Here is a 27,076-nt window from a genome sequence, read left to right as displayed (position 1 = left end):
TGAGTAATACTACAGATTTAAAGCAGTTTTGTGGTTTAATTCTTGGTAGAAACTAAGCCAGTAATTCAGGTAGGACAAGTGTAAATGACTTCTCTCATCAAGAAGACTGAGGTCAAAGATAATACAAAGGAAAAAACTAGCATTAGTTTTGCTTTTCTTAGAAAACTGGAAAATTATAGAGAAGGATTAAAAGAAAATAAATCACTCATCCTACCAGTGTTTACATATTGGATATTCTTTCAGTCTGTTTCCTATGATATATTTTGACATAGTTACGATCGTACCATATACTTTGATTTTCCCCTTTTTCATTAACCATTACAGCATAAGTGTTTTCTCATGCATGCTTGTAAACTCCTGGCCTACATTTAAAATATTGCCATTTATTTTTGAAAAAAACTATAATTTTACTATTCTCCATCATTATAAAAATAATGAATACTCACTGCAGAAACATTGAAGTCTCCAGAAGAGTGTCAAGAACAAGTTAAAAATCATCTATAATCTACTGGTCACATTTTGGAGTATTTCCTTCTTGTATTTCTTTCCATGAATATATATTTCATATTATTTTTGCTTAGTTGAGGTAAAAATATATATTCCATTTTAAAAATACCCTACCCTTTTCATATAACATTACATCAGGACATTTTCCATGTCATTAAAAGTCTATAAGCATTTTTAATGCTTGTGTATTTCATTGTATATAACCTGATGTATATAGTTTGTCCTCTGCTGGACATATTGGGGAAATTAGGCATTTTTTTACTTTATACATTTTTGTTCACAAGTATTCTCTTTGCAGATTATTTCGTAGAAGTGGCATGACCAAAGGGCATGCATTCTCTGGGGGAAGCTGATACAGCTGCTAGGTTCCTTTTATTTTTTTATTTTTTATTTTTTTCCATTTATTTTTATTAGTTGGAGGCTAATTACTTTACATCATTACAGTAGTTTTTGTTATACATTGAAATGAATTAGCCATGGATTTACATGTATTCCCCATCCCAGTCCCCCCTCCCACCTCCCTCTCCACCCGATCCCTCTGGGTCTTCCCAGTGCACCAGGCCCGAGCACTTGTCTCATGTACCCAACCCGGGCTGGTGATCTGTTTCACCCTAGATAATATACATGTTTCAATGCTGTTCTCTTGAAACATCCCACCCTCGCCTTCTCCCAGAGTCCACAAGTCTGTTCTATACATCTGAGTCTCTTTTTCTGTTTTGCATATAGGGTTATCGTTACCATCTTTCTAAAGTCCATATATATGTGTTAGTATACTGTAATGGTCTTTATCTTTCTGGCTTACTTCGCTCTGTATAATGGGCTCCAGTTTCATCCATCTCATTAGAACTGATTCAAATGAATTCTTTTTAATGGCTGAGTAATATCCCATGGTGTATATGTACCACAGCTTCCTCATCCATTCGTCTGCTGATGGGCATCTGGGTTGCTTCCATGTCCTGGCTATTATAAACAGTTCTGTGATGAACATTGGAGTGCACGTGTCTCTTTCAGATCTGGTTTCCTTGGTGTGTATGCCCAGAAGTGGGATTGCTGGGTCATATGGCAGTTCTATTTCCAGCTTTTTAAGATATCTCCACACTGTTTTCCATAGTGGCTGTACTAATTTGCATTCCCACCAACAGTGTAAGAGGGTTCCCTTTTCTCCACACCCTCTTCAGCATTTATTGCTTGTAGACTTTTGGATAGCAGCCATCCTGACTGGCGTATAATGGTACCTCATTGTGGTTTTGATTTGCATTTCTCTGATAATGAGTGATGTTGAGCATCTTTTCATGTGTTTGTTAGCCATCTGTATGTCTTCCTTGGAGAAATGTCTGTTTAGTTCTTTGGCCCATTTTTTGATTGGGTCATTTATTTTTCTGGAGTTGAGCTGGAGGAGTTGCTTGTATATTTTTGAGATTAATCCTTTGTCTGTTGCTTCGTTTGCTATTATTTTTTCACCTTGCTTATAGTTTCCTTTGTTATGCAAAAGCTTTTAAGTTTCATTAGGTCCCATTTGTTTATTTTTGCTTTTATTTCTGAAATTCTGGGATGTGGGTCATAGAGGATCCTGCTGTGATTTATGTCGGAGAGTGTTTTGCCTATGTTCTCCTCTAGGAGTTTGATAGTTTCTGGTCTTACATTTAAATCTTTAATCCATTTTGAGTTTATTTTTGTGTATGGTGTTAGAAAGTGTTCTAGTTTCATTCTTTTACAGGTGGTTGACCAGTTTTCCCAGCACCACTTGTTAAAGAGGTTATCTTTTTTCCATTGTATATCCTTGCCTCCTTTGTCGAAGATAAGGTGACCATAGGTTCATGGATTTATCTCTGGGCTTTCTATTCTGTTCCATTGATCTATATTTCTGTCTTTGTGCCAGTACCATACTGTCTTGATGACTGTGGCTTTGTAGTAGAGTCTGAAGTCAGGCAGATTGATTCCTCCAGTTCCATTCTTCTTTCTCAGGATTACTTTGGCTATTCGAGGTTTTTTGTATTTCCATACAAATTGTGAAATTATTTGTTCTAGTTCTGTGAAAAATACTGTTGGTAGTTTGATAGGGATTGCATTGAATCTATAGATTGCTTTGGGTAGTATAGCCATTTTGACAATATTGATTCTTCCAATCCATGAACACGGTATATTTCTCCATCTGTTTGTGTCCTCTTTGATTTCTTTCATCAGTGTTTTATAGTTTTTCTATGTATAGGTCTTTAGGTAGATATACTCCTAAGTATTTTATTCTTTTTGTTGCAATGGTGAATGGTATTGTTTCCTTAATTTCTCTTTCTGTTTTCTCATTGTTAGTGTATAGGAATGCAAGAGATTTCTGTGTGTTAATTTTATATCCTGCAACTTTACTGTATTCATTGATTAGCTCTAGTAATTTTCTGGTAGAGTCTTTAGGGTTTTCTATGTAGAGGATCATGTCATCTGCAAACAGAGAGAGTTTCACTTCTTCTTTTCCTATCTGGATTCCTTTTACTTCTTTTTCTGCCCTGATTGCTGTGGCCAAAACTTCCAAAACTATGTTGTAGGTTCCTTTTAATACATAGGTCCCTTCTCTCCCCTTCCTGTTTTTTTTCTCCCTAAAAATTGCTGAAGCTCGTTTGTTTGACTAAACTTTTAAATTTGAAATAATTTAGATTTGGAGAAAAATTGCAAAGATAGTACAGAATTCCCACATACCTTTCACCTAGTTCCTTCTAATACTAACTAATGTTCTTCCTTAGTTGTCAAAACTGAGACGTTAACATTAGTACATTACTGTTAACATTGCAGACTTTATTCGGATTTTACTAGTTGTAACACTAATATCCTTTTTCTGTTCTAGGGGCCAGTCCAGATACCACATTGCATTTAAACACACATACACACATCCTCCCGCTCTCTTTGCACTTCATTTGTGAAAGAAGGCATATTGTCTCCCACAGTCAGGATTTTGCTGATTGCATTCCTGTGGTATTATTTAAGATGTTCCTTAGTCCTCTGTATTTGCTGTAAACTGGTAGTTAGATCTAATTGTAGAAGCTTGATCTGATTCCAATTTGATTGCTTTGGGGTATGTAGTATTTAACTTACCCTCAGGCTAATTTAATAAAATTTGACTTCTTGGTGGCATAATTTCTGCCTTTGTGATTTGCTTGCCAACCTACTAATCCATGTATATACACATTCACTTATTCCTGGATGTCTCTGAATATTTACATTTAGCTATTAATTGTCACAGAATGCTGTCTCTTGATGGGAGACTGTAACAAAATGTTCTCTATGTTTGCTTCTAGTTTAATAAGCAGTCTGGGACCCAGACACCGGGACGCGAGCCTTCTACTCCCCTGGTGCAGAAAAGGGCTCGCTCACGGTCCTTCAGTGGCCTCATTAAGGTAGGCATGCTGTGCTGTCATTTTCAATATTGATCGTGAGAAAATTTAACAATCTGGCTCTTCTTAGGCATTTTTGTTCCATTCTTTGGGATTCTATAAAGGGTTCACTTATAAAGAGAAAAGGATAGAATTTGGAAATGCTTTTAATTTTCATAGCATTCTGCTGTGTTTCAAATCAGAGAAGGGACTCTGTGATTGGAGAAGTAAGGGATAAGAGGAATAAAGGTCCTTTGCTGTCTTCTGGGGCTAAGGACAGAGTCCTCATTTCTGATTTACTGTGCAGGTTGCTGAAGTTATGAAGTGAGAAAGTTGACAGGCACTAGAAATAGATTTTCTAATAGCCTAGTGACTTTTAGGTAAACCCCAAATTTTGATCAGTTGTTTTCTTTTCTTCGTCTAAAACTTCATTAAAAATCTTGTTTTTGAAACAAATGCAATATATACTTCTGTGCTGTTGCTGCCATCACTGTTTGTATATTCAGTTTACTCCAGTCTTCATGGATGATCTGAACGTGTAACTAAGGGATATTGCCAGCAGGTGGCAGTAGATAGCTGATTATGGGGGTTCAAATTTCCAGGCATAAAGAAACCAAGGAAAGTCTGTCATTCTTCTTGGTCATAGAGATGATTGATAATAAGAAAAGTAATAGTTAAATAAATGTTTCTCTGTGTTAGTCAAACAAATGTTCCTTAACTGAAGTTAGATGGGTATAGTTTTTTCTTCATAGTGAGCTCTTCTGCTGTTGGTTCTAGAAATATTGCTAATTGTTGCTTGAAAGGTAAGAATATAATATTCTCTTGGCATCTGCCCTCTTCTTTACTGAGAGAGAATTTAAAACTTTAAAATTATAAAAGAGCTTATAATTCTATCAGGAGAAAACATCAGAACAATAATTTAAACAGTGTTAATAAGTTTCACAGGACAGAAGGGTTAAGTGTTTTCGTTGTAAATGAGGAGACTTTCAAGCTAATAATAGATGTAGGTTTCTGCTTGACAGCAAAGGAATAGTGAAAGGTCTGTTAAAAAATTCAGTGGAAGCTTTATAGCTAGTCCTGTGGCTCCTGGCATCTCCTATTCAGCTTACTATGAGGTGATATCTGACTTCTGAAAGGAAGATGGACTGGCCTTATTTTTCCAGCATTTCTGTGTTTTAGCTATTTGATTTCTTTCCTGCTTTGATACTTTTTTTGGCTAGACTTATTTCCTCCAAAATTACTATTATGTAAATGATTTATTGCATCAGAATATTCCTACTGATGTTTATATTGTAAAGTTTAATGTTCTAGTTTTGATATGTTCTTTTTTTGGAATTCAAATTTATTCTCTAAGGAGAATAAAGAGAGGATTTCTTCGAAGATGGTAGAATTGTCACTGTCAGCTATTACAGTAGGTTACATCAGCTTCTAAGCTGTTCAGAGATGAAAGGGCTTTTAGTCTTGCATTGAATGTCAGTATGGTCACATGACCCTTTTAAGAAGGCCTGTATCCTCTTGTGGTTATAATAGGAGCTCTTAGAGAATTTTTCCAAATTTTCCAATCCTGTGTGAGGGAGACATGACACAGAAGCAAAATCTTAGAGTGGACCCTGTGTTAAGTGTCTCTTAGTAGGGAGGGGAGGAGGGACTCTTAAAAAGCTGCTAGAGACATGTCTTTAGGGAAAAAATTATACTGGTAGGTAACTGGCATTTCTTTTATGGCCTCAGAAGCATTGTAATTGGCCCATATTAGTTGGTTGAAATCAACTATAAAGTTTCTTTTAACATTTCAGTCCTTTAGATAGTTTAAAGAGGAATAGTGATCACCTAAAGAAAGGCAGTGATCTTAGGTTTTTTAGTAACGTGCTTTGACCTCTCGTGTAAGATGCCTGTGGGACTTTATCAGAGAGCTGAGATTTTTTTTTTTAACTTAAGAAACTGTAGTTTTGAAGGCCAGTATAGATATATATATAATACAGATAAAGTAGCTGTTTATAAATCAAATATTTTCTTTTCCTAAATCAGCGGAAGGTCCTGGGAAATCAGATGGTGTCAGAAAAGAAAAACAAGTACCCTACTCCGGATTCTGTAGCCATTGGTGAATTGAAGAGAGCCAGCAAAGAAAATATGAACTTAGTAAGATACTGTTCTTTGTACTTTTTCTCTGTATGTGTTCATCTGTAGAAAAGAAGAAAATTAATATGCCCTCATTTGTTTTACTGTGTTTCTTTGGGCCATTCAGCCTTTTTTCTCAATCTTTTCATTTATGCTAATTGTCTTTTTTCTGTAGGCTTTCATTGATTCATTCAACAAACACATTCCAGGTTCAGGGAGGACATAGCCAGTTACAGGCAGAAATGACCAATGCAGTGAAATAGCTCCACACGCAAAGTACTGGAGGGAGCAGTTCGTATTGGGAGAGCCCATAGGGTGCGTTACACTTGAGCCAGGCCTGCTTGACACTGCATCAGCCATGGGATCGTCCTTCCAGGAATGGTTACTTCATTAAGCCAGCAGTAAAACAGTGAAGGTTAATGAGATATGACTATGTTGGTGAAACTCTTCATGTTGAAATTGAACAAGTAAATAATTCCTCTGTTAGCAAAATCTGTTTATAGGAATGACATTTAAACCATTCTAAAATTTTCTTGTTACAGTTATTTTCTGGCTCTCCAGCTGTCATGATGACACCAACAAGACTGAAATGGCCTGAGGGGAAAAAAGAGGGGAAAAAAGGTACTAATTGTACTTACTCTGTATGTCTTAGTGAATGTAGTTCCTTTCTGCATCTAGTCAGTCAGTAGCAGGTTTTGAATTCCCAATGTGGTATGGTGGTAGTTGGAAGTGATGTAAAAATTAGAAGGCTGGGTCCTTACCCTGGAGTTTACATAGCAGATGGTTACTGAACATCTACTCAGAACTGTCCCAGGTGCTGAGGGCAGAGCTGTGAACACAGACCCACAGGGTCCCTGAATCCTCAGACAGACAGGACACATGGGAAAGATATTTTAAGAGTACGTGTTAAGCAAATTAAAAGCAAGTGTAAACTAACTTGTGAAACCAAGTACAGGAGAGCTGAGAAGGTGCTTAGCAAACATGGAACAATTGCGTTCTTTTTCTGTGTAGACTTTAGCTTTGTTTATTCAATTAGGCTTTTCAAATAAAGAGCTCATGCTAAAGGACTCTGGAAATCAGATCATACAACATGTTTTTAAGGATATTTAGGGTAAAAAGGATAATTTAGTGCTGAGACTGCTGACTGCCCAAGTCTCAGCTGATGGAGGGCACCAACTGCTGCGCTCTTCTCTGAGGAAGCCACATGGCTCACTGGAAAGGCCGGGGGATCTGTGGTTAGGACCAACCACTCCCTCTCAGCCCACTTTCTCCTTCGAAAATGGAGATAATATTAATAGTTGTATCTACTTCTTAGTTTTCTAATGAGTCTCAATTAAAACAATGTTTTGAAAGCACATTGTGATTGTTAAAGCATTAACAGGCAGCAGTAATTGTTACTAAGGAAAACTGGGCAAGACTTGGTCTGGTTCTATAAGGCTTGCATGGCAGATGAAGTAATTTCTGGTTTGATATGCTCATTTTACCATTGAGATACAAGCATACTTACTGTTTGAGGCATAAACAATAGAATGAGAACAAAAGCCCAGTCCTTACAGATGAATCTTTATTCTTTTCTAGGAAATTAGATTTCTTTTTGGAAGAAAGAAATGCATTAAGAAAACAAGCTAGTTAAGTATTTTACCAAGAAGTTTTAGAGCAGGGTTTCTTCCTGTTTACTGTGGACTTCCTAAGGGCTCTAATAAAGTTCCTGGTATTATTGATGGAGTTTTATGTGTAGGTGCATTTGAACATCTTTCTGGAAGAGAGAATGTATAGTTTTTATAAGAGTCTCAAAAATGTTAGTGATTCAGAAAAATGGAGGCCCACAGATAATGAATGACCTCCCACTGGATTAGTCAGTGGTATTTTTACTTTACCTTCTCCCTGTTCACTTCCTCTGTCTGGGAACACCTGTGGGTGTCATGACTTCACACTATTCTCCTTCTCCTCCTTCCTCTTTGATTTTTTCATCTCTGCAGTGCTTTACTGTCGTCTGCCTCCCCCTCCCTCTCTTCATGTTTTTTCAGTGCTCCGTCTTAAGGCTCTGCCTGTCCCTGCCCTCCCCTCCAGCCTGTCCCCTTAGTGTTTGGTCTGCTTGTGCAGCTCAGCTCTGTTCTCTGATTCCCTTTCCCCAGCCTGCAGCTCCAGATCTGAGCTCTGTCTAGTCTCCATTTCCACAGATCCAAGTGCCTGCCATCTCTTTCTTTTACACAATGATCACAGTACTAGATTTTTTTTTTTTTCTGATGTTGATTTTATTAAAGGAGGACTTCCCTGGTGGCTCAAATGGTAAAGCGTCTGTCTGCAATGCTGGAGACCTGGGTTCGATCCCTGGGTTGGGAAGATCCTCTGGAGAAGGAAATGGCAACCCACTCCAGTACTCTTGCCTGGAGAATCCCATGGACAGAGGAGCCTGGTACGCTACAGTCCACGGGGTCACAAAGAGTCGGACACAACTGAGTGACTTTCACTTTCACTTTATTAAAGGAACAAATATTTTTTTGAAGAAGAGAATGCAATTTTATTATCATCATCAATAGTGTATTCCCAAAGACATGTATTTAGCCTGGAGTTTCTCAGGTGGCACTATTGACATTTTAAGTCAGATGATTCTTTGTTGTGGGGAGCTGTTCTGTGTGTTGTGTGAGAGTTCGTTGCATTCCTGGCCCCTGCCCACTGGATGCCAGTACCCTTCCTCCAGTTGTAACAACCAGTGTCTGCCTCCTGACATTGCCAAATATCCCCTTCAGGGGAGGGGGCAGAAACACTCCCTGTTGAGAACTGCTGACTTAGCACCTATGTATTAATGGGCATTATTTTCAGCAGTCAGAATCCTAGCCATTGTTCAAAGCCCAGCCTAAACCTTACCTCCTCTGTGAAATCTTCTTTGGCTAACTAAGACAGATGTACTTTTTCCTTTGAGCTCTTATTGACATTGTGAAGATGTTGACATTTAATGTGATTTATCTTAGTTATTTACTTCATATGTTTTGTCTTACTTCTTTAGCTAGTTTCTTTTTTTTTTTTTTAATTTGGGTCTGGGATAATTTATTTAAGGAACTATTAAACAACAATGGGCTCAGATATTTAAATGCCCTATGATGCTGCAATTAATTAAGGAACGGCTGATTCTGAAGCTACACAACCAACAGGGAATGAGGGAAGGATTACAAGTCTGAATGCCAAATTCAAAGCCGTGTATCAATAGCTTCCTTCTTTTGCAATATCTATAATGTAGAGGGAAAAAGAATTAAAATTATATGAGTAATGATAAATTAAAAAGTGCATACAGAACTAGGAAAATATTTTTGTTAGATTTGTTACTTACTCCAGTTAAATAAGATGTTTGTAGGGAAAATAAAGCTTACAGCAGAAAACTAGTTACATTGCTGCTGACCTTCTTGACAGCAAAAGAAAGAATACCAGTCTACTTCCCTGGTTTAATTGTCTTAAGACATGTTATTTTGTAACTTGAACATCTAAGTTGTGCCTTGAAGATTCAAAGCAAAAAGTAAGATCATACAGAAAATCAGAAACTTCAATACACCTAAACAGACGTTTGCTTGTAGTTTTTGGTATCCAAAACCTTTTTTCCACACATAGCGCAGATGCCCTTTTTGTAGGCACAGCCCTGGCAATAATGAGAACCCAGTTGGTGTACAGAGCTTTTACAAATTCTGCAAGTGGAGAACTTATTCTTTCCATATGGATCAAATCTTGCTTTTTTTGAGGTCAAAGCCTTATTTTCGTTCAGCTTTCTTCCACCACTTTCTGTTGTATTCCTTGTACCATCTTTCCATGTATCTGGAGTGATAACAGTACCAAGTTTCTTTTCACATTTTTTGCACACCATCCTTTCGCAATGATACCCTCAGCCCTTTAGCTAGTTTCTCTTCTGGAAGACAAAGGCCAAACTTAATATATTTGTGACCCCCCCGCCCCTTCTCTTCTGCACAGTAATAACTGCCTTGCATCCAGTAGGCATTTAGTAAACATTTGCTGGTGAGAGGTGTAGTGGTGGTAAGAATATGAGCTTTGAGTTCAGTTAGACTTGGTTTTAGTCCACAGCCTTAATAGCTATATATCTTAGGGCAAGTTCATTTGTGTAGACTTCAGATTCTTTACTTATAAAATGGCAAGAACATTACTTCATGCACAGTTTTTTGTGAGAGTGAATGAGACAGTGTACATAAAGAATTCAGCAACACCTGGCACAAAATATGCACTCAGTAAAGGTAGTGTTATTGCCATTTAGATGATTTAATAAAGTGAGATTAGGGCAAGAGAACAAAAGGATGCTTACTTGGTAGAGAGTAAACAATTCTCAATTAGACTCTCTAACCTGCAGTTCAGTTCAGTTCAGTTGTGCAGTCGTGTTCGACAATTTTCGATCTCGTGGACTGCAGCACACCAGGCCTCCCTGTCCATCACCAACTCCCGGAGTTCACTCAAACTCACGTCCACTGAATCAGTGATGCCATCCAACCATCTCATCTTCTGTCATCCCCTTCTCCTCCCACCTTCAATCTTTCCCAGCATCAGGGTCTTTTCAAATGACTCAGTTCTTCACATCAGGTGGCCAAAGGATTGGAGTTTCAGCTTCAGCATCAGTCTTCCCAGTGAATATTCAGGACTGATTTCCTTTAGGATTGACTGGTTGGATCTCCTTGCTGTCCAAGGGACTCTCAAGAGTCTTCTCCAATACCACAGTTCAAAAGCATCAATTTTTCAACTAGTCCAACTCTCACATCCATACATGACTACTGGAAAAACCAGAGCTTTGACTAGATGGACCTTTGTTGGCAAAGTAATGTCTCTGCTTTTTAATATGCTGTCTAGGTTGTTCGTAACTTTCCTGCCAAGGACTAAGCGTCTTTTAATTTCATGGCTGCAGTCACCATCTGCAGTGATTTTGGAGCCCCCCAAAATAAAGTCTGTCACTGTTTCCCCATCTATTCCCCAAGCATAAGTTATTTTTGAAGGATACATTGGTATCCATCACATGAAGTGATGGGACCAGATGCCATGGTCTTAGTTTTCTGAATGTTGAGTTTTAAGCCAACTTTTTCACTCTCCTCTTTCACTTTCATCAAGAGGCTCTTTAGTTCTTCTTCAGGTTCTGCCATAAGGGTGGTGTCATCTGCATGTCTGAGGTTATTGATCATTTCTCCTGGCAATCTTGATTCCAGCCTATGCTTCATCCAGCCCAGTGTTTCTCGTGATGGACTCTGCATAGAAGTTAAATAAGCAGGGTGACAATATACAGCCTTGACGTACTCCTTTCCCTATTTGGAACCAGCCTGTTGTTCCATGTCCAGTTGTAACTGTTGCTTCCTGACCTGCATACAGATTTCTCAAGAGGCAGGTCAGGTGGTCTTGTATTCCCATCTCTTTAATTTTCCACAAACTGTGTTGTGATCCACACAGTCAAAGGCTTTGGCATACTCAGTAAAACAGAAGTAGATGTTTTTCTCTGTTTCTGTTGCTTTTTAGATGATCCAAAAGATTGATCTCTAACCCTCAGGTTGTAGAAAATACTAAGTATACATTTCTCTAGCTTTTAGGTGGGATATTTGCAGAAAGAAATATTTACAAATGTGTTTAATGTTCCTTTTTCTCTTTCAGCTTAGGGTTCTTCTGAAGGATCCAGAGTTTTCCTGTTGTCCACCCAGAATTCTTTCTTCTGTGGGCCAGGGGCCGTGACCACCCGCAGAAAAGCTGGGACTTGCAGCTTGCTTGCTGCGTGTTGAATTGTGAAAGCCAACTAATCCTGTGACTCAACTGATACCTCTAACCTCACTCAGCGGAGATGTCTGCAGATTCTGCCTACTGAACCGGTGCTAGCGACTCTCTCTCTCTCTCTCTCTCTCTTTAAAAACAATGTTCTGGGGAACCACTAAACCGCCAAACCAGCTTACACACAGCACATCAATGAGCAGAACTCGGCAGGCTCCCCTGCCTGTTCCATGTGTTTCTTTAGGCAGGTTCTGTGTTTTGAAAATTTGAAGTCTGTGCTCAACTGCAGTGATTTTTTTAAAAAGTGCAGTTAATCCTAGTGGATTGATGTTATTTTTAACTGATAGTTTGGACTTTTCTCTGTTTTGATAGTATTGGGGGATATGTTGGGTATTGTTTTATTTGTTTTTTCTTATGTTTTTAAAAGCCATATTTTGGATAGGTAATTGAAATGGGCTCTAAGCCAGATGTCTTTTCTCTTTTTCACCTTAAGCTCTTTGTCTTATGAGGCTGTACTCCTCAGTACCTATTTGTGTCCAAAGAATTTATCGCTTTCCTGGGAATTTTTTTTATTTTATTTTATGATTTCTTGGGCCTGAGATTATAGGTATTTGGCCTGCAGTATTGACTAATTCTGAATGATGCAGTATCTTAGCAAATGATGTTAAACTGTGTCCTTTCTTCCCTCTTTCCTTTCTGTCTCCCTCCCTGTCTTCCTCTTTCCTCAGTGATGTCAGAATAGTCGTATGGTTGCTGAACTCCTGCATTTATTCAGATTCCTCTCACCTAAAACATGTCTGGTGCCAATGTGGTGCCTTCTGTGCCCAGTCACTGTGACTCAAGGCATATCACCAACAGCTTACTTGAGGCTTGCTGAAGTACCTGTATGTAGTGGAAGCTCTGGAGTAGGATTAGGCTGGGGCTGGCTTTATGGCCAGGATGACTCCTGATGGATGAGATTATACTTCATCCTTCTAAGGGATCAGGTGTGCAGGCTGGATCGTCTCCTGAGAGCAAGCTGGAGTCAGAGGAAGGAACTGCGCATCTGTCTCTGCGGGACTGAGAGATTTAGAGGAAAGAATGTTCTTGTTTGGAAGCAGTTGTGGTTTATCACCTGTGTTCAAGGGCAGCTGCTGGCCTGCCCCTTTGCTTGTCACAGTGGGCACCAGGAGTAGTTTGGAGGTGGGCTGGAGCTTTGACTGGGTTGGGGATGTTCACGTGTGTTTTGAGGAGAGTGGCACAGCTCTGATCCAGTGTGAGATGTCACTGTCCAGAGAGCAGCAGGGGCAGGAGGGAGTGTTGTTATATGCCTGCTCTGTTAGATGCGTAACCGTTCTTACCCCACGTGCTGGAGCTGAGTCGGGCCTCAGGGGAAAGGCAGTTGCCCAGCACACTATGACTTCTGCCCTATTTTTAAACTGTTGAAATGGTGTGTTATTGCTGAAACAAAAGATGATTCTGGGGAGCACCGTTTGCTCTTGTATCTGGAAGTCAGTCTTGTCTGTTGTATTTTCTGTTTCTTCTGCTGCCGTAACAACAGTAGTGGAGAAAAATGGAAAATTTGGCCATCCAACTTGATAGATTGTAAATAATAGATGGTTAGGAGTATAAAGCTGCTCTAAAGTCCCTTTCTCTACAGTAGTTTTATGTCATTCTTAAAAAATACTTATTCGCAAGTTCATACATATAGGGTTCTATTTGACTTTTTTCCTTGTAAAATTTCCTGCACCAGCTGTCAGTGAGCTCAAACAGAGACCCCTTGTGGTATGACCAGGCGGTGTCTTCCCTTAACTCAGTACTTGCTTTTTTAGTTTGTCTAAGCGGCGTGTTTGGAGTGCTGTGGTCTGCTAAACGTGGTCTGGCACAGGTGGAGGGAGCAGAGCAGTGACCTCATACCTCCTTGTCATCGAGTTGGTTCTGTGGTTCTATTGGAGGGAGGTTCTATTTGAGATTTAGTTGGTTGACTGCAGTTAGTAATCCAGGCTGGTGTTCTGGGGCTGGGGTGGTGAGAGATTTCTGTCATGTGCTTCTATATAGCTTGCCCCTTTGGGCAGTTTATGTGGGTATTTGGGTATGTGTGTTTCATTAAAGTATTTATTAAATATGATTTCCCTTGCTGTAAGGGTATGATAGGTCTTTTCTTATTTGTTTTTTAACAGAAGCTGTGATCTAGTTGGAATCCAAATTTGAGAAATAAACAGCATAACCTTCTGCCTTATAATATGTAACTGTTCTAATCCTGTGGAATCATACGGAGAATGCAAAAACAAAGACCCTCTATCATTTGCTACAGGAGGGTCGTGTTTCCTTTCTGACTTGGTGGGCAGGCATTTTTGAGCCAGTATTTAACAATTTAAAAAATATGTAATATTTAAAAAATCTGTTTTATGTTTGTTTTTCACATTGAAACAATTTCTTTGGAAATGCCTCTTGTTGCTTTTAAAATTTCCTTTCTTTCTGGGGTCAGTAGCAGTGGATTTTGATGTAATATTAATGTGGGGCAGTATATTTTGTGTGCGCTCAAGCATAAAAACTGCAGACCACTTCCTTAATTCAGATCAGTTGGCACTGGGTGAGCTATCCTGGTTGAATCAGTGAAAACCTTGAGCACTGGACTTTCTCACTTTCTAACTTGGTACAGCAGTGCAGTGTACCTGCTTTGAAAGACTCCATTGCAGCAGTGAAAGAGGATTAGATGATACTGATTGTACCTGAGTGCCAAAACACAGTCAAGGAGGTGGTACCTCGTGAATTGTAACTGAAACTGTAGTTGACCCTCCACTAGCTCATTACCCCCGAATGATTCTTCCGTAGTCAGGAATGACAATGGGCTACCTTGGGAAACAGCAGTTTGGGGTTAATTGTGGTGATCACTGGGTGTTCCAGCGGTGGCTGTTTTATTGGCTTGTAAGAAAGCCAGTGGTTCCAGAGTGTCAGAGCAGAGCCATTCTCTCCTCTGGAACAGCAGTGTTTCTGTTCAGCTTTCCTCATCGAAACCTCTGCTAGGATACGGTTTAAAACACCACCTTCCAGGAGATCCTGTGGTTGCGGAGTGGTCTCTCTATTTCATCTGCTTTCTTACTTCTTGCAGAGCCTCACACAGATGCTTGAAACTGGCTCTCATTCTGAAGTCTTTTCTGAGTAGAATTCCTTTCCCCAGGAGAGAGCTGCATCCATCTGGAAGCCTTGGTACCGAAGACAGGACCTGGATCCAAAGCTGGATACCAGCAGTTGGCAGGACTGCTGTAGGAATTGGGGAAGATTCGGGTTTCTAAGATGCGCAAGCTTTTCAGACCAGTGGTAATTAATCCGATTTAAAACTCACTGTGGGAGAGCTGGCTTTCCTCTGCAGGTCATGCTGAGCTGTTTCCACAGGTGGAGAGTGGATGGGAGGGCTGGCGAGGAGGTGGAGTTAAGACTTAATAGCCTGAGTGCTTGGGTTACCATGGAAACTGGAGTGTGCGAGGCCACAGCAGATGCTAAAGAGCCATTGAGCACTCCCCCCAGACATGTTTGGGGACCAGCAGAACTGGTTGGGAAAAACACTCCTGCCCCAGGCTCCTTTCTTCACAGCAAGGCTTGCCTTTTCCCTACCCTTAAGCTCGCTCAACAAGGGAAGCAAGGTTTCTTAACTGTTTAACCATTTTTTATTTTTTCATTCTTATTCAACTATATCCTATATATATATATGTACTGTAAATAAACATGTATTGTTTTCCTTTTATATTCATGTAATATTCGGAAATTAAATTTCTTTTGTTTCATATCTATAGGCTTTGACCAGTCTCTTCATTTACATTTGACTGATGGATTATTTTAAAGAGAGGTTGCCTCTTAAAAAAAACTGTTTGTTTCAAGTTTGAGCTGCTATGACGGAGGTGGCCTCTTGTTCTGAAGACTGTGACACCTAAGAACGGTGTGTCTTTGGCTTGCTCTCCGGCTGGGTGGGTGGGCTCAGGGGGAGTAGGGCTTTTTTGGCTGATAGGACATGGGATTGGAACCTCTGGGAATTTTGAGTTTCCTGATTTCACTTGGCTGAGTCTAGAATGCTTTGCCCAGATTTCAGTTTCTCACATAATCTTTATTTCCTCATTTAAAAATAAGGAGGGATGGTTATAGTAACAGTAAAAACCAAGTGACATTTTCATCTCGGCCAGCAAGCTGTAGTGTTTAGACAACTCTGGTTGAGATGTTGTTTCTGTCACTTACGTATGTGGGCTTGGGCATGTTCCCCACTCTGTAAGGGAGTGGGGAACGATACCATCTCAATGATGCCATGCTCAAGAGGCACATTTAAGGGCTTAGCACAAAGGTTTTAATCTGGAGTTTGTGATTTCAGGAATCTTTTGCTCCTGTAATTCTATGTAAAAGTTTGTGTATGTTTGAATTTTTCTAAGGGAGAGATTTCAGAGCCTCCATAAGAATCCCAGAGGAGTCCTTGACCACTAAATACTGAGCACTGCTAGCCTCACATAGTGCCTGGCAGATGGCAGGTATTCATTAAATGTTAACTTTCTCTGTCTCTGCCAAGGGCACATTTTATAATTAGCTGCTTACTGATGCTGACATGGTTATTTTTGATAACAAAAGAGTTACATCCAGAATAGAAATAAAAAACTCCTCTGTTTTTGCTCCGTTACCTGCCTGTGTGTTCCTCTTGAGCCGTGTTAGCTCCCTAAGGTGCCGCTCAGGCCGTCTGTCACTCTCTCCTCATCCCCCAAGGACCAGTTCATATTATTTGCAGTAGAAAAAGGAGTTAGTTCTGTTCCTTTAAAGTGTGGAGGGACTCTTAACAGCACATGGGAAACTCAGTAATGCAAAAGGAAAAGGGGTAGAAGGACAGGAGTTATTCTGAAAAATAGGAAGAGGATCAAAATGTCTAGTCCAGTGCTGAGCACATAACCGTTAATCACTGAGTCGCAGAATGGAATGAAGATGCAGACGCATTAAGCAGCGGGAAGAGGAGGTGGGGAGAGAGAGACCTGGGAGGAGTCTCCGACTCTCTCCCACTCCAGGGCCTTTGTGCCCCATGGCAGGTGGCCCGTTTTTGCCCCCGCTAGATTCCTGAATTAGAAGCACAGAAAGTGGGAATGGTGAAGCCTGAGACCTAGGCTAGAGGGCTGTGGTGGGACCATCAGGTTTGTTAGGTGCTTCTTTTATATCCTAGCCTCTTAAATTCCCTATAAAATCAAAAACAAAAATTGGGGTTGAGCGGTGGCCAGGTCTTGATCCTAGTTGATCATTAATATCTTATCCTTCATTGGAAGCATCTAGTGCCCAGATCCCTAGTCTTCGACCTTGGAACCAGTATGCAGATTAGTAGCAGGGGCCCTTGGTGTCATTGTTAGCTTTCTCCTTTTATTATTGAAAGTCAGTCTTTTAAAATTTTCAATGCCTTGGTCCCAAGGAATGCTTCATTCAGTAGAGCCATATCCGTGGGCAACAAAGAAGGGAAACAGACTGTCTTAAAACTTTTAAGTGCGGAAGCCATTCCTCGGCACCAAAGTAGGGGATGCTTTTAAGAGCTTCTCCTGCCCATGTACTTGCCAGTTTTCCAATACTGGAAGAGGAATATAGTAGGGGCTCTAAGGAATTCACATCTGAATGAAAAATCAATACCACAATTTTTCGAGTGTTTATGTACTAAGCTTTGTGCTGGCCAATTAATTCCTTTTCTCGTTAAAGTCATACATCTCTGTGAAGTAGTCTTAACTCCAATTTTATAGTAAAAGACACATATGAAGAGTTTAATGTATCCATTTGTCAACTAAAAAGTGGTAGAGTTGAGGTTAACATCCAGGACTTTAAGAACTGTGGTCTTAAGCAGGGTCACACACCCCAATGTCTATAGGAGCCAGGAAGGAAGTGTAAAGTCATGAAAACAACAACTACTTTGAGAGATTTAAAAACACCATGGAAGGAACTTCCCTGGTGGTTTAGTAGCAGACTCTGAGCTCCCAATGCAGGGGGCCTGGATTCAATCCCTGGTCAGGAAACTAGATCCTACATGCTGCAATTAAAGATCCAGCATGTTGCAACAAATATTGAAGACCCTGTATGCTTCAACTAAGACCTGTAATCAAATAAAGTAATATTAAAGAAAACCAAAAACAAAATTGTAATACAAGTTCCTCCTACTGGGTATCTTCAAATGAACAGCCAAACAGATGAGAATAAAGGGGAGATATCACATGATGGAAAAACTCCTAATAAGTCTGCAAAACTAGGGGAGGGGTGAAATGGGAAGAACAGGGCCAAGTATAAAGGAAAATAAAAATACAATGACACTTAAAAAAAACCCCAACAAACCATGGGAGCCAAACATAAGTCCTCTATAGTCTGGCTTTGGCCCTCAAGCCCCATGTGGCATCTTGTGCACGATGCTGCGCTGCTCCTAGCTGGGACCCAGGTCTGCATAGGACTTTCTCCAGTGATGCCTGATGCTGGCTCTGGGATGATAGCATGGTGTGCCCTCCAGGAACCGTGTTCAGACCCAGGAGGGTTGGTGCCCACTGAAACACACCATACCCCCACCCCTGACTGCTGGGTTTAGGGAAAGTCTATCCTCATTTGTTGCTCTCTTGCATGCATTGCCCCATATGGTAGCCTCTGGCCACATGTGGATACTGAGCACTTGAAATGGGGCTAGTCTAAATTGAGATGTTCTCTAAGTGTGAAATACACCCCAGAATTCAAAGACTTAATAATAAAAAGGATATAAAAATGTCTAATTTTATATTCATTCCTTGATATTTTAGTATATTGGATTAATTATATCATTAAAATTAATCTTACCTGTTGCTTTTTATCTTTTTAACGTGATTACTAGAAAATATTAAATTACATATATGACTTACGTTGCTTTTTTTCCTCACAACTCCTGGGGCTCTAGTCCAAGGCTATTCTTTCTTCCCTAGAACCTATTCCTCAACCCCATCAGTTCCTGTGGTTGTAGCGCCTCTTTTCTTTTTTAGTCCTGAGACCACCATGGGGAGTGGAGAGGAGGGCAGAAAAAAGCAGTGACAGGTTTATCCTTTGGCTTCTCTGGGCTTGGTTTCTGCCATTCATGGCTGGCTCTGGGAATCCTCAGGGTCCAGCTCTCTGGTGAGTACCTGTGGGCTGCAGCCCTGGGGCGGTGAGGTTCCTTCAAGAGGACTTTGCTCAGGGTGTGTGTCAAGCACTGCCTCTCTCTCCCAGAGGGGGCGCTGCCCTCTAGGGTTTGTCCATGTTGTGATCCATCAAGATATTTTTAAGTTAATGAATTCACAGTAGGTAGCATGTGTCCTGTATTTTCCATGTGGATAAAAATGTTGCTATAAACTGTAGAGACTGAAACGTGTGTGTATTAAGAAGGCTCTTCCTATTCCTAGATGCAGGCAACTACTGAAAGCAGAGATGGAAGCTGTGCTGGTCAGAGGAGAGGAAGCATTAACAATGTAACCTCCCTCCCCCATCCCCATTGTCCTGGGCAGAAGGACCCATTAGGCATACTGTACAGCTTGGAAGTCTAGGGCCAGGGCCTTCTGCCTCTTGCTGGTGAAAAGCCCCTGGGACTTAGTGGAAACCTCATGCCCCAGTAACCCAGGCTTTATTAAGCACTTGAATATAGCTGAAATTGACCATTGATGAGGGGTCTTGTATGGCAGCCTTGAACACTCACTGTGTGTGCTGCATTGAATGAACTAACGCAAAGAGGAGAGACATGGCCCTCCTCCTGGTCTCTGCTTCACTTTCCCAAACCTCCTCTTTCCAGACGAGTCTAGAAACCATCTGGTTTGGAGGAAAGGGGGGATATATTTAGTCTGAAGTAGAGATTGATATAGAATCAGAGCCAGTCAGAGCTGTTTGGGACTCAGCAGAAGTGGTGGCACCTTGGGGTCCTTGTGAACAGGGGAGGGGGTCTGAGGACACCAGCTTTCCTACGCCTGCTTCAGCCAGGGAGCTCCCCTGTCTCTGGCTTAAGGTAAGATTTTTACTCTTACTAGCAGAAACAGAGATTTGAAAAAATGGTGACTTGGGGCTGAGATGAGCCCGCAAGTGAGAGGCAGTGCGGACACTTGGGTTTGTGTCTCTCCTCAAATCAGCTCTAACAAATGTACCGTTTGATAGGTTTTGACAGATTTCTACACCCCTGAAGCTCACACCCCAATTAAGATGTATGACATCCCCATCACTCCAGAAAGTTCTCTCCTACCACTTAAGAGTCAATCCCCCACATGCCTGCCCCAGGCTGCCATAACATTTCTGTCACTGGAGATTATTTTTGTCATGAATCCCATCTCCTAATTTGTAGTGAGTGTGTTGACAATGTCTGCTTTCACTCCCTGGCTGGCTGTACCTGTTTCGAGGTGTAGGAAGGAGGACCCTTGTTTCTATATTTCTGGGACCCATGGCAGGAAAGGAGAGGACTGATTCTGGGCTTTTGGAGACCTGAGTTCCTTGAAGGCAGGAGCTGTTCTTCATATTCTGTTCCCACGATGCTTCATATAGTGCCTGGCACAGAGAAGGCTCTTAGTAAATGTACTGAACTGGGTCAGACCTGTCCAGTAATAGAAGGATCATCTTGTCGGGGAAGCTGGTTCCTTCCTGGATAGAAATGTGCTGAGGGTGCTGGTGCCTGTCACTGAGGAACACAGGAGGACGTGGGCTTTCCTGCACTGAGCAATAGACGCTAGGGCTGGAGCTATATCCAGCCATCGTGGTTCTGCCCCCTGTGATGCAGTGCAGTGGGAGAGACAGTGGATCCTAATATGACCCGGGAAGTGGCCAGGTAGAGCTGAGTGCTATCGAAGCAGAGACGGGGGCACAGAGTCTAACTGAGAGATCTGGGGAAGCTTTTCTGGAGGGCACATGCTAGATCAACCGTGGTGCATGTGACTTAATGGCACTGAGTGGGAGGAGGGAGTTTATGTGGCCCCTGAAGTTGCTGTTATCATAAGATTCTATAAGTAATAGGTTTGTTGATACGCAGATGACACCACCCTTATGGCAGAAAGCGAAGAAAAACTAAAGAGCCTCTTGATGAAAGTGAAAGAGGAGAGTGAAAAAGTTGGCTTACAGCTCAACATTCAGAAAACTAAGATCATGGCATCTGGTCCCATCACTTCATGGCAAATAGATGGGGAAACAGTGGAAGCAGTGACAGACTATCTTTTTGGGCTCCAAAATCACTGCAGATGGTGACTGCAGCCATGAAATTAAAAGACGCTTGCTCCTTGGAAGAAAAGTTATGGCCAACCTAGACAGCATATTAAAAAGCAGAGACATTACTTTGCCAACAAAAGTCCGTCTAGTCAAAGCTCTGGTTTTTCCAGTAGTCATGTATGGATGTGAGAGTTGGACTATAAAGAAAGCTGAGTGCCAAAGAGTTGATGTTTTTGAACTGTGATATTGGAGAAGACTCTTGAGAGTCCCTTGGACAGCAAGGAGATCCAACCAGTCCATCCTAAAGGAGATCAGTCCTGGGTGTTCATTGGAAGGACTGACGCTGAAGCAGAAACTCCAATCCTTTGGCCACCTGATGGGAAGAAGAACTGAGTCATTGGAAAATGCCCTGATGCTGGGAAAACTTGAAGGCGGGAGGAGAAGGTGACAACAGAGGATGAGATGGTTGAATGGCATCACTGACTCAATGGGCATGAGTTTGAGTGAACTCCGGGAGTTGGTGATGGACAGGGAGGCTTGGCATGCTGCAGTCCATGGGGTCGCAAAGAGTCAGACACGACTGAGCGACTGAACTGAACTGAACTGAAAGTGCCCTCAGGTAGCCACACAGATTCGTGATTTGGGTTAGAAAATGGCCTGATTTTGTCCACCTATGTTTTGCTGCTTGGGAACAGCAATGGAAATGAGTGGATGGCTGGGGAAAACATTTTGGGCCCTGCAGACATGAAGAGAGGCAGAGGGGCAAGGAAGCATCTGGTGTCCGTGAAAGCCACGGAAAATTCTAAGTGTTGCAACACGGAGCACAAGGGGAGCTTATATGTGGCTGGTGTCGTGGTTTAGTGCTGTCATGTCTGACTCGTGTGACACCATGGAGTGTGGCCCGCCAGGCTCCTCTGTCCATGGGATATTCCAGGCAAGGATACTGCAGTGGTTTGCCAAGTTGTGTCTAAATCTTTTGCAACCCCATGGACTGTAGCCTGCCAGCCTCCTGTCCATGGGACTTCCCAAGCAAGAATAATGGAGTGGGTTGCCATTTCCTTCTCCAGAGGATCTTCCCAACCCAAGGATCGAACCTACATCTCCTGCATTGGCAGGTGGATTCTTTACCACTGAGCCACCTGAGGAGTCCCCTGATGTGTCTATAGTGAAAGTGAAGTTCCTCAGTCGTGTCCGACTCTTTGCGACCCCATGGACTCTAGCCCACCAGCCTCCTCCATCCATGGAGTTTTTTCTAGGCAAGAGTACTGGAGTGGGTTGTCATTTCCTTCTCCAGGGGATCTTCCCAACCCGGGGATCGAACCCGGGTCTCCTGCATTGCGGGCAGACGCTTTACCGTCTGAGCCACTAGAAATATGCTCACAACACTCTTGTACTGGAACAACCTAAAGGCTCATCAGCAGTGCAGCAGACAGATATGTTGTAGGTGTGGTAGGCAGAATAAGGCAAACACTCAGAGGTTCACATCGTGTGAGTATGTTATCTTATATAGCAAGGTGGAATAAGGTTGCAGATGGATTAAGAGTTTAATCATCTTAAAGAGATTATATTGGGTACCAGGGTGGGCAAATGTCATAAGGTTCTGTAAGTGTGGAAGAGGGAGGCAGAAGAGTCAGAGTTGGAGTATGTGACATGAAAGTCAACCATCCATTGCTGGCTTTGAGGATGGAGGGGGCCATGAGCCAAGGAGTATGGGTGGCCTCTAGAAATGGGAGAAGACAAGGAAGTAGATTCTTCCCTTGAGCCTTCAGAAAAAAATGTAGCCTTGACAACACCTTGATTTTAGCCCAAGGAGATCTATTTCTGACCTCTGATCACCAGAACTGTAAGATAATAAGCTGTTCTTTTAAGCCACTAAATTTGTGGTAATTTGTCACAGCAGGAATAGGAAAGCAATACACTGGAATTTTGAATAGTACAAAGCCATGAGAACATGTGATCTATAATTGCATGTAAGAATATGGCTGAAAATCAGACATAAAACTGCATACCGTTTGATCTCATTCAAGTACAAAAATGGGCAAAATGAATCTTTGCTCTTAGAAAATAGAGTGCTTACTCTCGGGTAGGGATGGACAGTGGGCAGTAATTAATGGCAAGTGAGCAAGAGGAAGTTCTGAGGTGCTGGTTAAAGAGGTGTGTTCAGTGTTTGAAAATTCACTGAACCGAGAACTTACATGTGTACTTTTCTCAGTGTATACTATACCCCAACAGAAAGTCTGTGTGTATGTGTGTGTCTAGTCTACATCAGCCTGGACTAGATTTTGAGGTGCATGAAGGAGATTATTTTTGCCTGGGTACTAATGATTTAAGGGTTTAGCTCTTGGAGAGAAGGTGCAAAGACAGGGGTGGGGAGGCCCAGGGAAACATTCTGGAGATACTGCAGAGAGCAGAGGGTGTAAGGAGGGGGTCTGGGGTTTTGTAGCCACATTTTGTGGCCCAGAGTTCAGTCATCCCATATGTACTTATTGGGCTGGTGACATTTCATGGTGAGTCCTCAGGGATATCAGAGTCACGGGCAGGTGAATGAAAGGGTAGTTAACTCAGTGGTCCAGGAAGGGTGCGCTGATTGAAGCATGAAGTGAGATGAGAGACAAAGGAGAAATTGAGGCTTTGGGGGATGGGCAGGGGGTGGAGTGTGTTCTGGGAGAGCCAGATCACACTTAAGGCCCTGTTTCCCCCAAATGACTTTTAGGTGGTGCTTTGGATGAACTCCACATTTTAATAGGGTTTATTTTAATGTGCAACGGAAAAATATAACTTGTATATTATCTGAATTTATAGGTTCTTTAGGGCCAAGCTAACATGCATATTTGAACTAGTGTCAGACTTAAAACTGTTGAGTAAGAAATAGAAAAGTGGCTGGCCTGTGTGACAGAAAATAGAGAGGTTTGCTATGAGTGAGGTGTGGTCAGCATCACTGTGGGCAATGTGGGCAAGGGGGAGGGAACAGGATGGTGTCAGGTACCAGGGGTCACAGGACAGAGGAGGTGGCGGGGAGAAGGTGAGACCTGGCCGTAGCAGCTGAGAAGAACTGGCCTGGTGGCTGAGTGAGGTTTTGCGGAGCCGTGGCTCTGACTTGACCATTAGAATCCCCTGGGGGACGTGCTGCAGCATTGTGGATCTCTGCCCCAGGGGGTTTCTGATTCCGGTGGTCGGAGACCCAGGAGTTTGCATTTCTAACAAGTTCCCAGGCGATGCTGCTGTTGCTGGACTGGGGGCAGCACTGAGAACTGCTGATGTAGAGGTGGCAGTGGGGGTGCAGTGTGTGCCCAGTCGTGGGTACGGATGCAGGCGCTGCAGGGGGAGGCGTAGCTCACTGTGCAAGGGGAGGAGCAGGTGTGTGGACTGGGAGACACCCAGGGAGAACGGCAGATTCAGTCTTGCCTGGCAGGGTGCAGAGCGAGCTGGTGCCTGGTGCTGGGTGCACAGTTGGTGCCGATGGCCGGGGGGTGGGGGGAACCCAGGAGGGCCACAGCTGGAGCTGATCCTCCACAATGAGGGAACCCGCTGACTCAGTTAAGGCACTTGCAACTTAGCAATACTGTGGGAGAAGAGAAGTAAATCGAGTGCCTCTGATGGTGCCTGGGGGAGGCCACCTCCTCTAGAGTTTTCCTGGCATTTTTATCGGCTCTGAGAGGAAGGAGACCAGATTCCACTGAACACCCACTCTGTCTGAGGAGTTTTTTATATGCCTTATCACATTTAATCATCAAAATCCCATGAGAGTGGTATCATTAATCCATTTTAAGAAGGATGAAACTAAGGCCCTGAGAAGTGCAGGAACATATGTGCACACTGCTGTCTAGACAGACAGGGGAGGCCATCAGCCCTGGAGCTGCCTTTGTCTAATTAAGCTCCTTTGCTGCTCCCCCTGCTCCAGTATTACCATTTCAACATGGAATCAGTATAAAACCAATATTTAATCATTATGAACAATTGTGAAATATTTTACCTTTTTTTTGGCCTTGCTGCAGGTCATCTGGGATCTTAGCTCCGGGACCAGGGGTGGAACCTATGCCCCCTGCAGTAGAAGTGCAGAGTCTTAACCACTGGACCCCTAGGGAAGTTCTTTTACTTTCTCTTTTTTTGCATTAAGACTTCAAGATCCAGTATGTAATTTACACCTACAGCACATCTCAATTCATATAAACCACATTTCAAGAACTCAATAGCCTCCACATCTCACTACCGTATTCCATTGAGCGGCCTTCCGGGATGAGAATGTCCAGGTACAAGTGCCGGTAATCGCCATCTCGGCCACTAGATGGCGTAGGCGACCTACCCCCCACCCGCTACTTCAGCATTAGGAGTTAGCGATTGGGTGGATGGGGACCTCTCTTCAATCTCTCTTTAAATTTATCCAGAAGTAAGCTTAGAAGATGGAGAAGGAAATGGCAACCAACTCCAGTATTCTTGCCTGGAGAATTCCATGGACAGAGGAGCCTGGTGGGCTCCAGTCCATGGGGTTGCAGAGACGGATACGACTGGGCTACTATCACTCACTCACTCAAGCTTAGAAGAGGGCTTTCCTGGTGGTTCAGCGGTAAAGAATCTGCCTGCGCAGGAGACGCAGATTCAATCCTTGGGTCTGGAAGGTCCTCTGGAGGAGGGCGTGGCAATCCACTCCAGTATTCTTGTCTGGAGAATCTCACGGACAGAGGAGCATGGAGGGTTACAGTTCATGGGGGCCACAAAGAGTTGGACATGGCTGAAGTGACTTAGCATGCATGCAAGCTTAAAAGATTCCAGGATAAACTACTCTAGAAGTAAACACGTGTAGCTGGGTTCATGTGTGTCTGGGGCCAATTGAATAACTGGGAGTTCTTCAAGTTAATATCCATATAAAATTTAATGTTTATTAAAGGATAAGTAGTAAAAGCATGTCAATTTAAAGCTTACTTATGTTAGTAAAACAATAGCAATAGTAGCAATTGTTTAGAACTTAAAAGACTTTTTTGGTGAGGCATATTCTCTCATTGACATTCTTTAGAAATGAAGGTATATGGTGATAATAAAAAGCAGATCAACTATTAGTTGATTATTTATAAAAATCCTCCATGGACAACTGACTCCCTTGGGCATCCACCCTTGGTCCACCAGTGGTACTTGCGATCCTGGGGCTTCCATTCTGTTTCAAGCATGGGGCCTGGTTAGGAAACTTGCTTCCATTTGCATCCCATGGGTGTTGATGGCCAACCTAGAACTAGGAATCAGATGCTCTGGACTCACAGTTCACTGCTCTTTTCAGCATGCCACTCTGTTTGAGACATGGTGGCAGTTGCAGCCATACTGTTTCTCATGTCCCTGTGTATAAAAGCCCTGATCTAGACACAGTGGCTGAGAGCCCAGCCCCTGCAATGCCACATAAAGGCTGGGCCCAGGGGGCCTCAGAAAATTGTTTAGTGAATGAAGAACAGAAGAAAATAAGTGCCCTCCAGAGAGTTTAGAAGCTTACATTGCTGGAGGTGGGGGGACCAGTCAGTCGGCTGTCTAGGGGCACATTGATTACACTGGACCTTTTCCATCATTGATTTGGTCCTCATTGGAATAGATACTTATTCTGGATATGAATTTGCTCTCCCTTCCAGAAATTCTTTTGCCAGCCCAACCGTCTGTGCGCTCACAGAAAACCTCATTTACTGTCCCGGGATTCTTTCTACATAATATTGCTTCTGGCCAGGGAACTCATTTCAGAGCAATGTGAGTGCAGGAACAGATCTGTTCTCTTAGGAATTCACTAGTCTCCGCACTTGTCATATAACCTGGAAGCAGTTGGCCTGATAGAACTATGGGATGGTTTATTGACATTTTGGTTATGTTACCAGTTGGCCTGAAGGTTTCTTTGGGGCTGATGAAAATATTCTGAAATTGACTGTGCTTATGGTTGCACAATTCTGCAAATACACTAAAAGCCATAGAATTGTACTCTTTGAATGGGTGTCATGTATGGTATGTAAATTATATTTCAACAAAGCTGTTTCTTGGTCCCCCACTTCCACATTTCCTTCCCCAGCGGTATCCATTATTATCAATTTTTTGTGTGTATTTCTGGAGATGACACATAAACACACACACACATATATAGTATAGTTTTTACATAGGTTGGTAAGCACAAGATACGAACTGTTTCTTTATTTGCTTTTCTTTTTCCCATTCTATGAGCTACTCACAATCCTTTGAATTCATTGCTTTTC

At 42.2% G+C, this 27,076-nt stretch overlaps 1 protein-coding gene and 1 pseudogene across 3 annotated transcripts in view; one reads left to right on the top strand and one right to left on the bottom strand.

The window, feature by feature from the left end:
* The window catches only part of ARHGAP19 (Rho GTPase activating protein 19), a 79,049-nt gene extending 63,562 nt beyond the window's left edge, over nucleotides 1-15,487 (top strand). For all 3 annotated transcript variants that reach the window (XM_020878808.2, XM_020878810.2, XM_020878807.2), the window contains exons 9-12: nucleotides 3,792-3,890; nucleotides 5,892-6,002; nucleotides 6,524-6,602; nucleotides 11,607-15,487. In XM_020878808.2, the coding sequence (XP_020734467.2) occupies nucleotides 3,792-3,890; nucleotides 5,892-6,002; nucleotides 6,524-6,602; nucleotides 11,607-11,611 (294 nt within the window). In that variant the 3' untranslated portion in view covers nucleotides 11,612-15,487. The remainder of the gene's footprint in view (nucleotides 1-3,791; nucleotides 3,891-5,891; nucleotides 6,003-6,523; nucleotides 6,603-11,606) is intronic.
* LOC139035951 (cysteine-rich PDZ-binding protein pseudogene) lies at nucleotides 8,993-9,852 on the bottom strand (annotated as a pseudogene).
* Nucleotides 15,488-27,076: the final 11,589 nt, after the last annotated feature.

This window comes from Odocoileus virginianus, chromosome 7 (genome assembly GCF_023699985.2).
Source record: "Odocoileus virginianus isolate 20LAN1187 ecotype Illinois chromosome 7, Ovbor_1.2, whole genome shotgun sequence".
Taxonomy (NCBI): Eukaryota; Metazoa; Chordata; class Mammalia; order Artiodactyla; family Cervidae; genus Odocoileus; species Odocoileus virginianus.
This window is presented reverse-complemented; position numbering and strand designations above follow the sequence as displayed.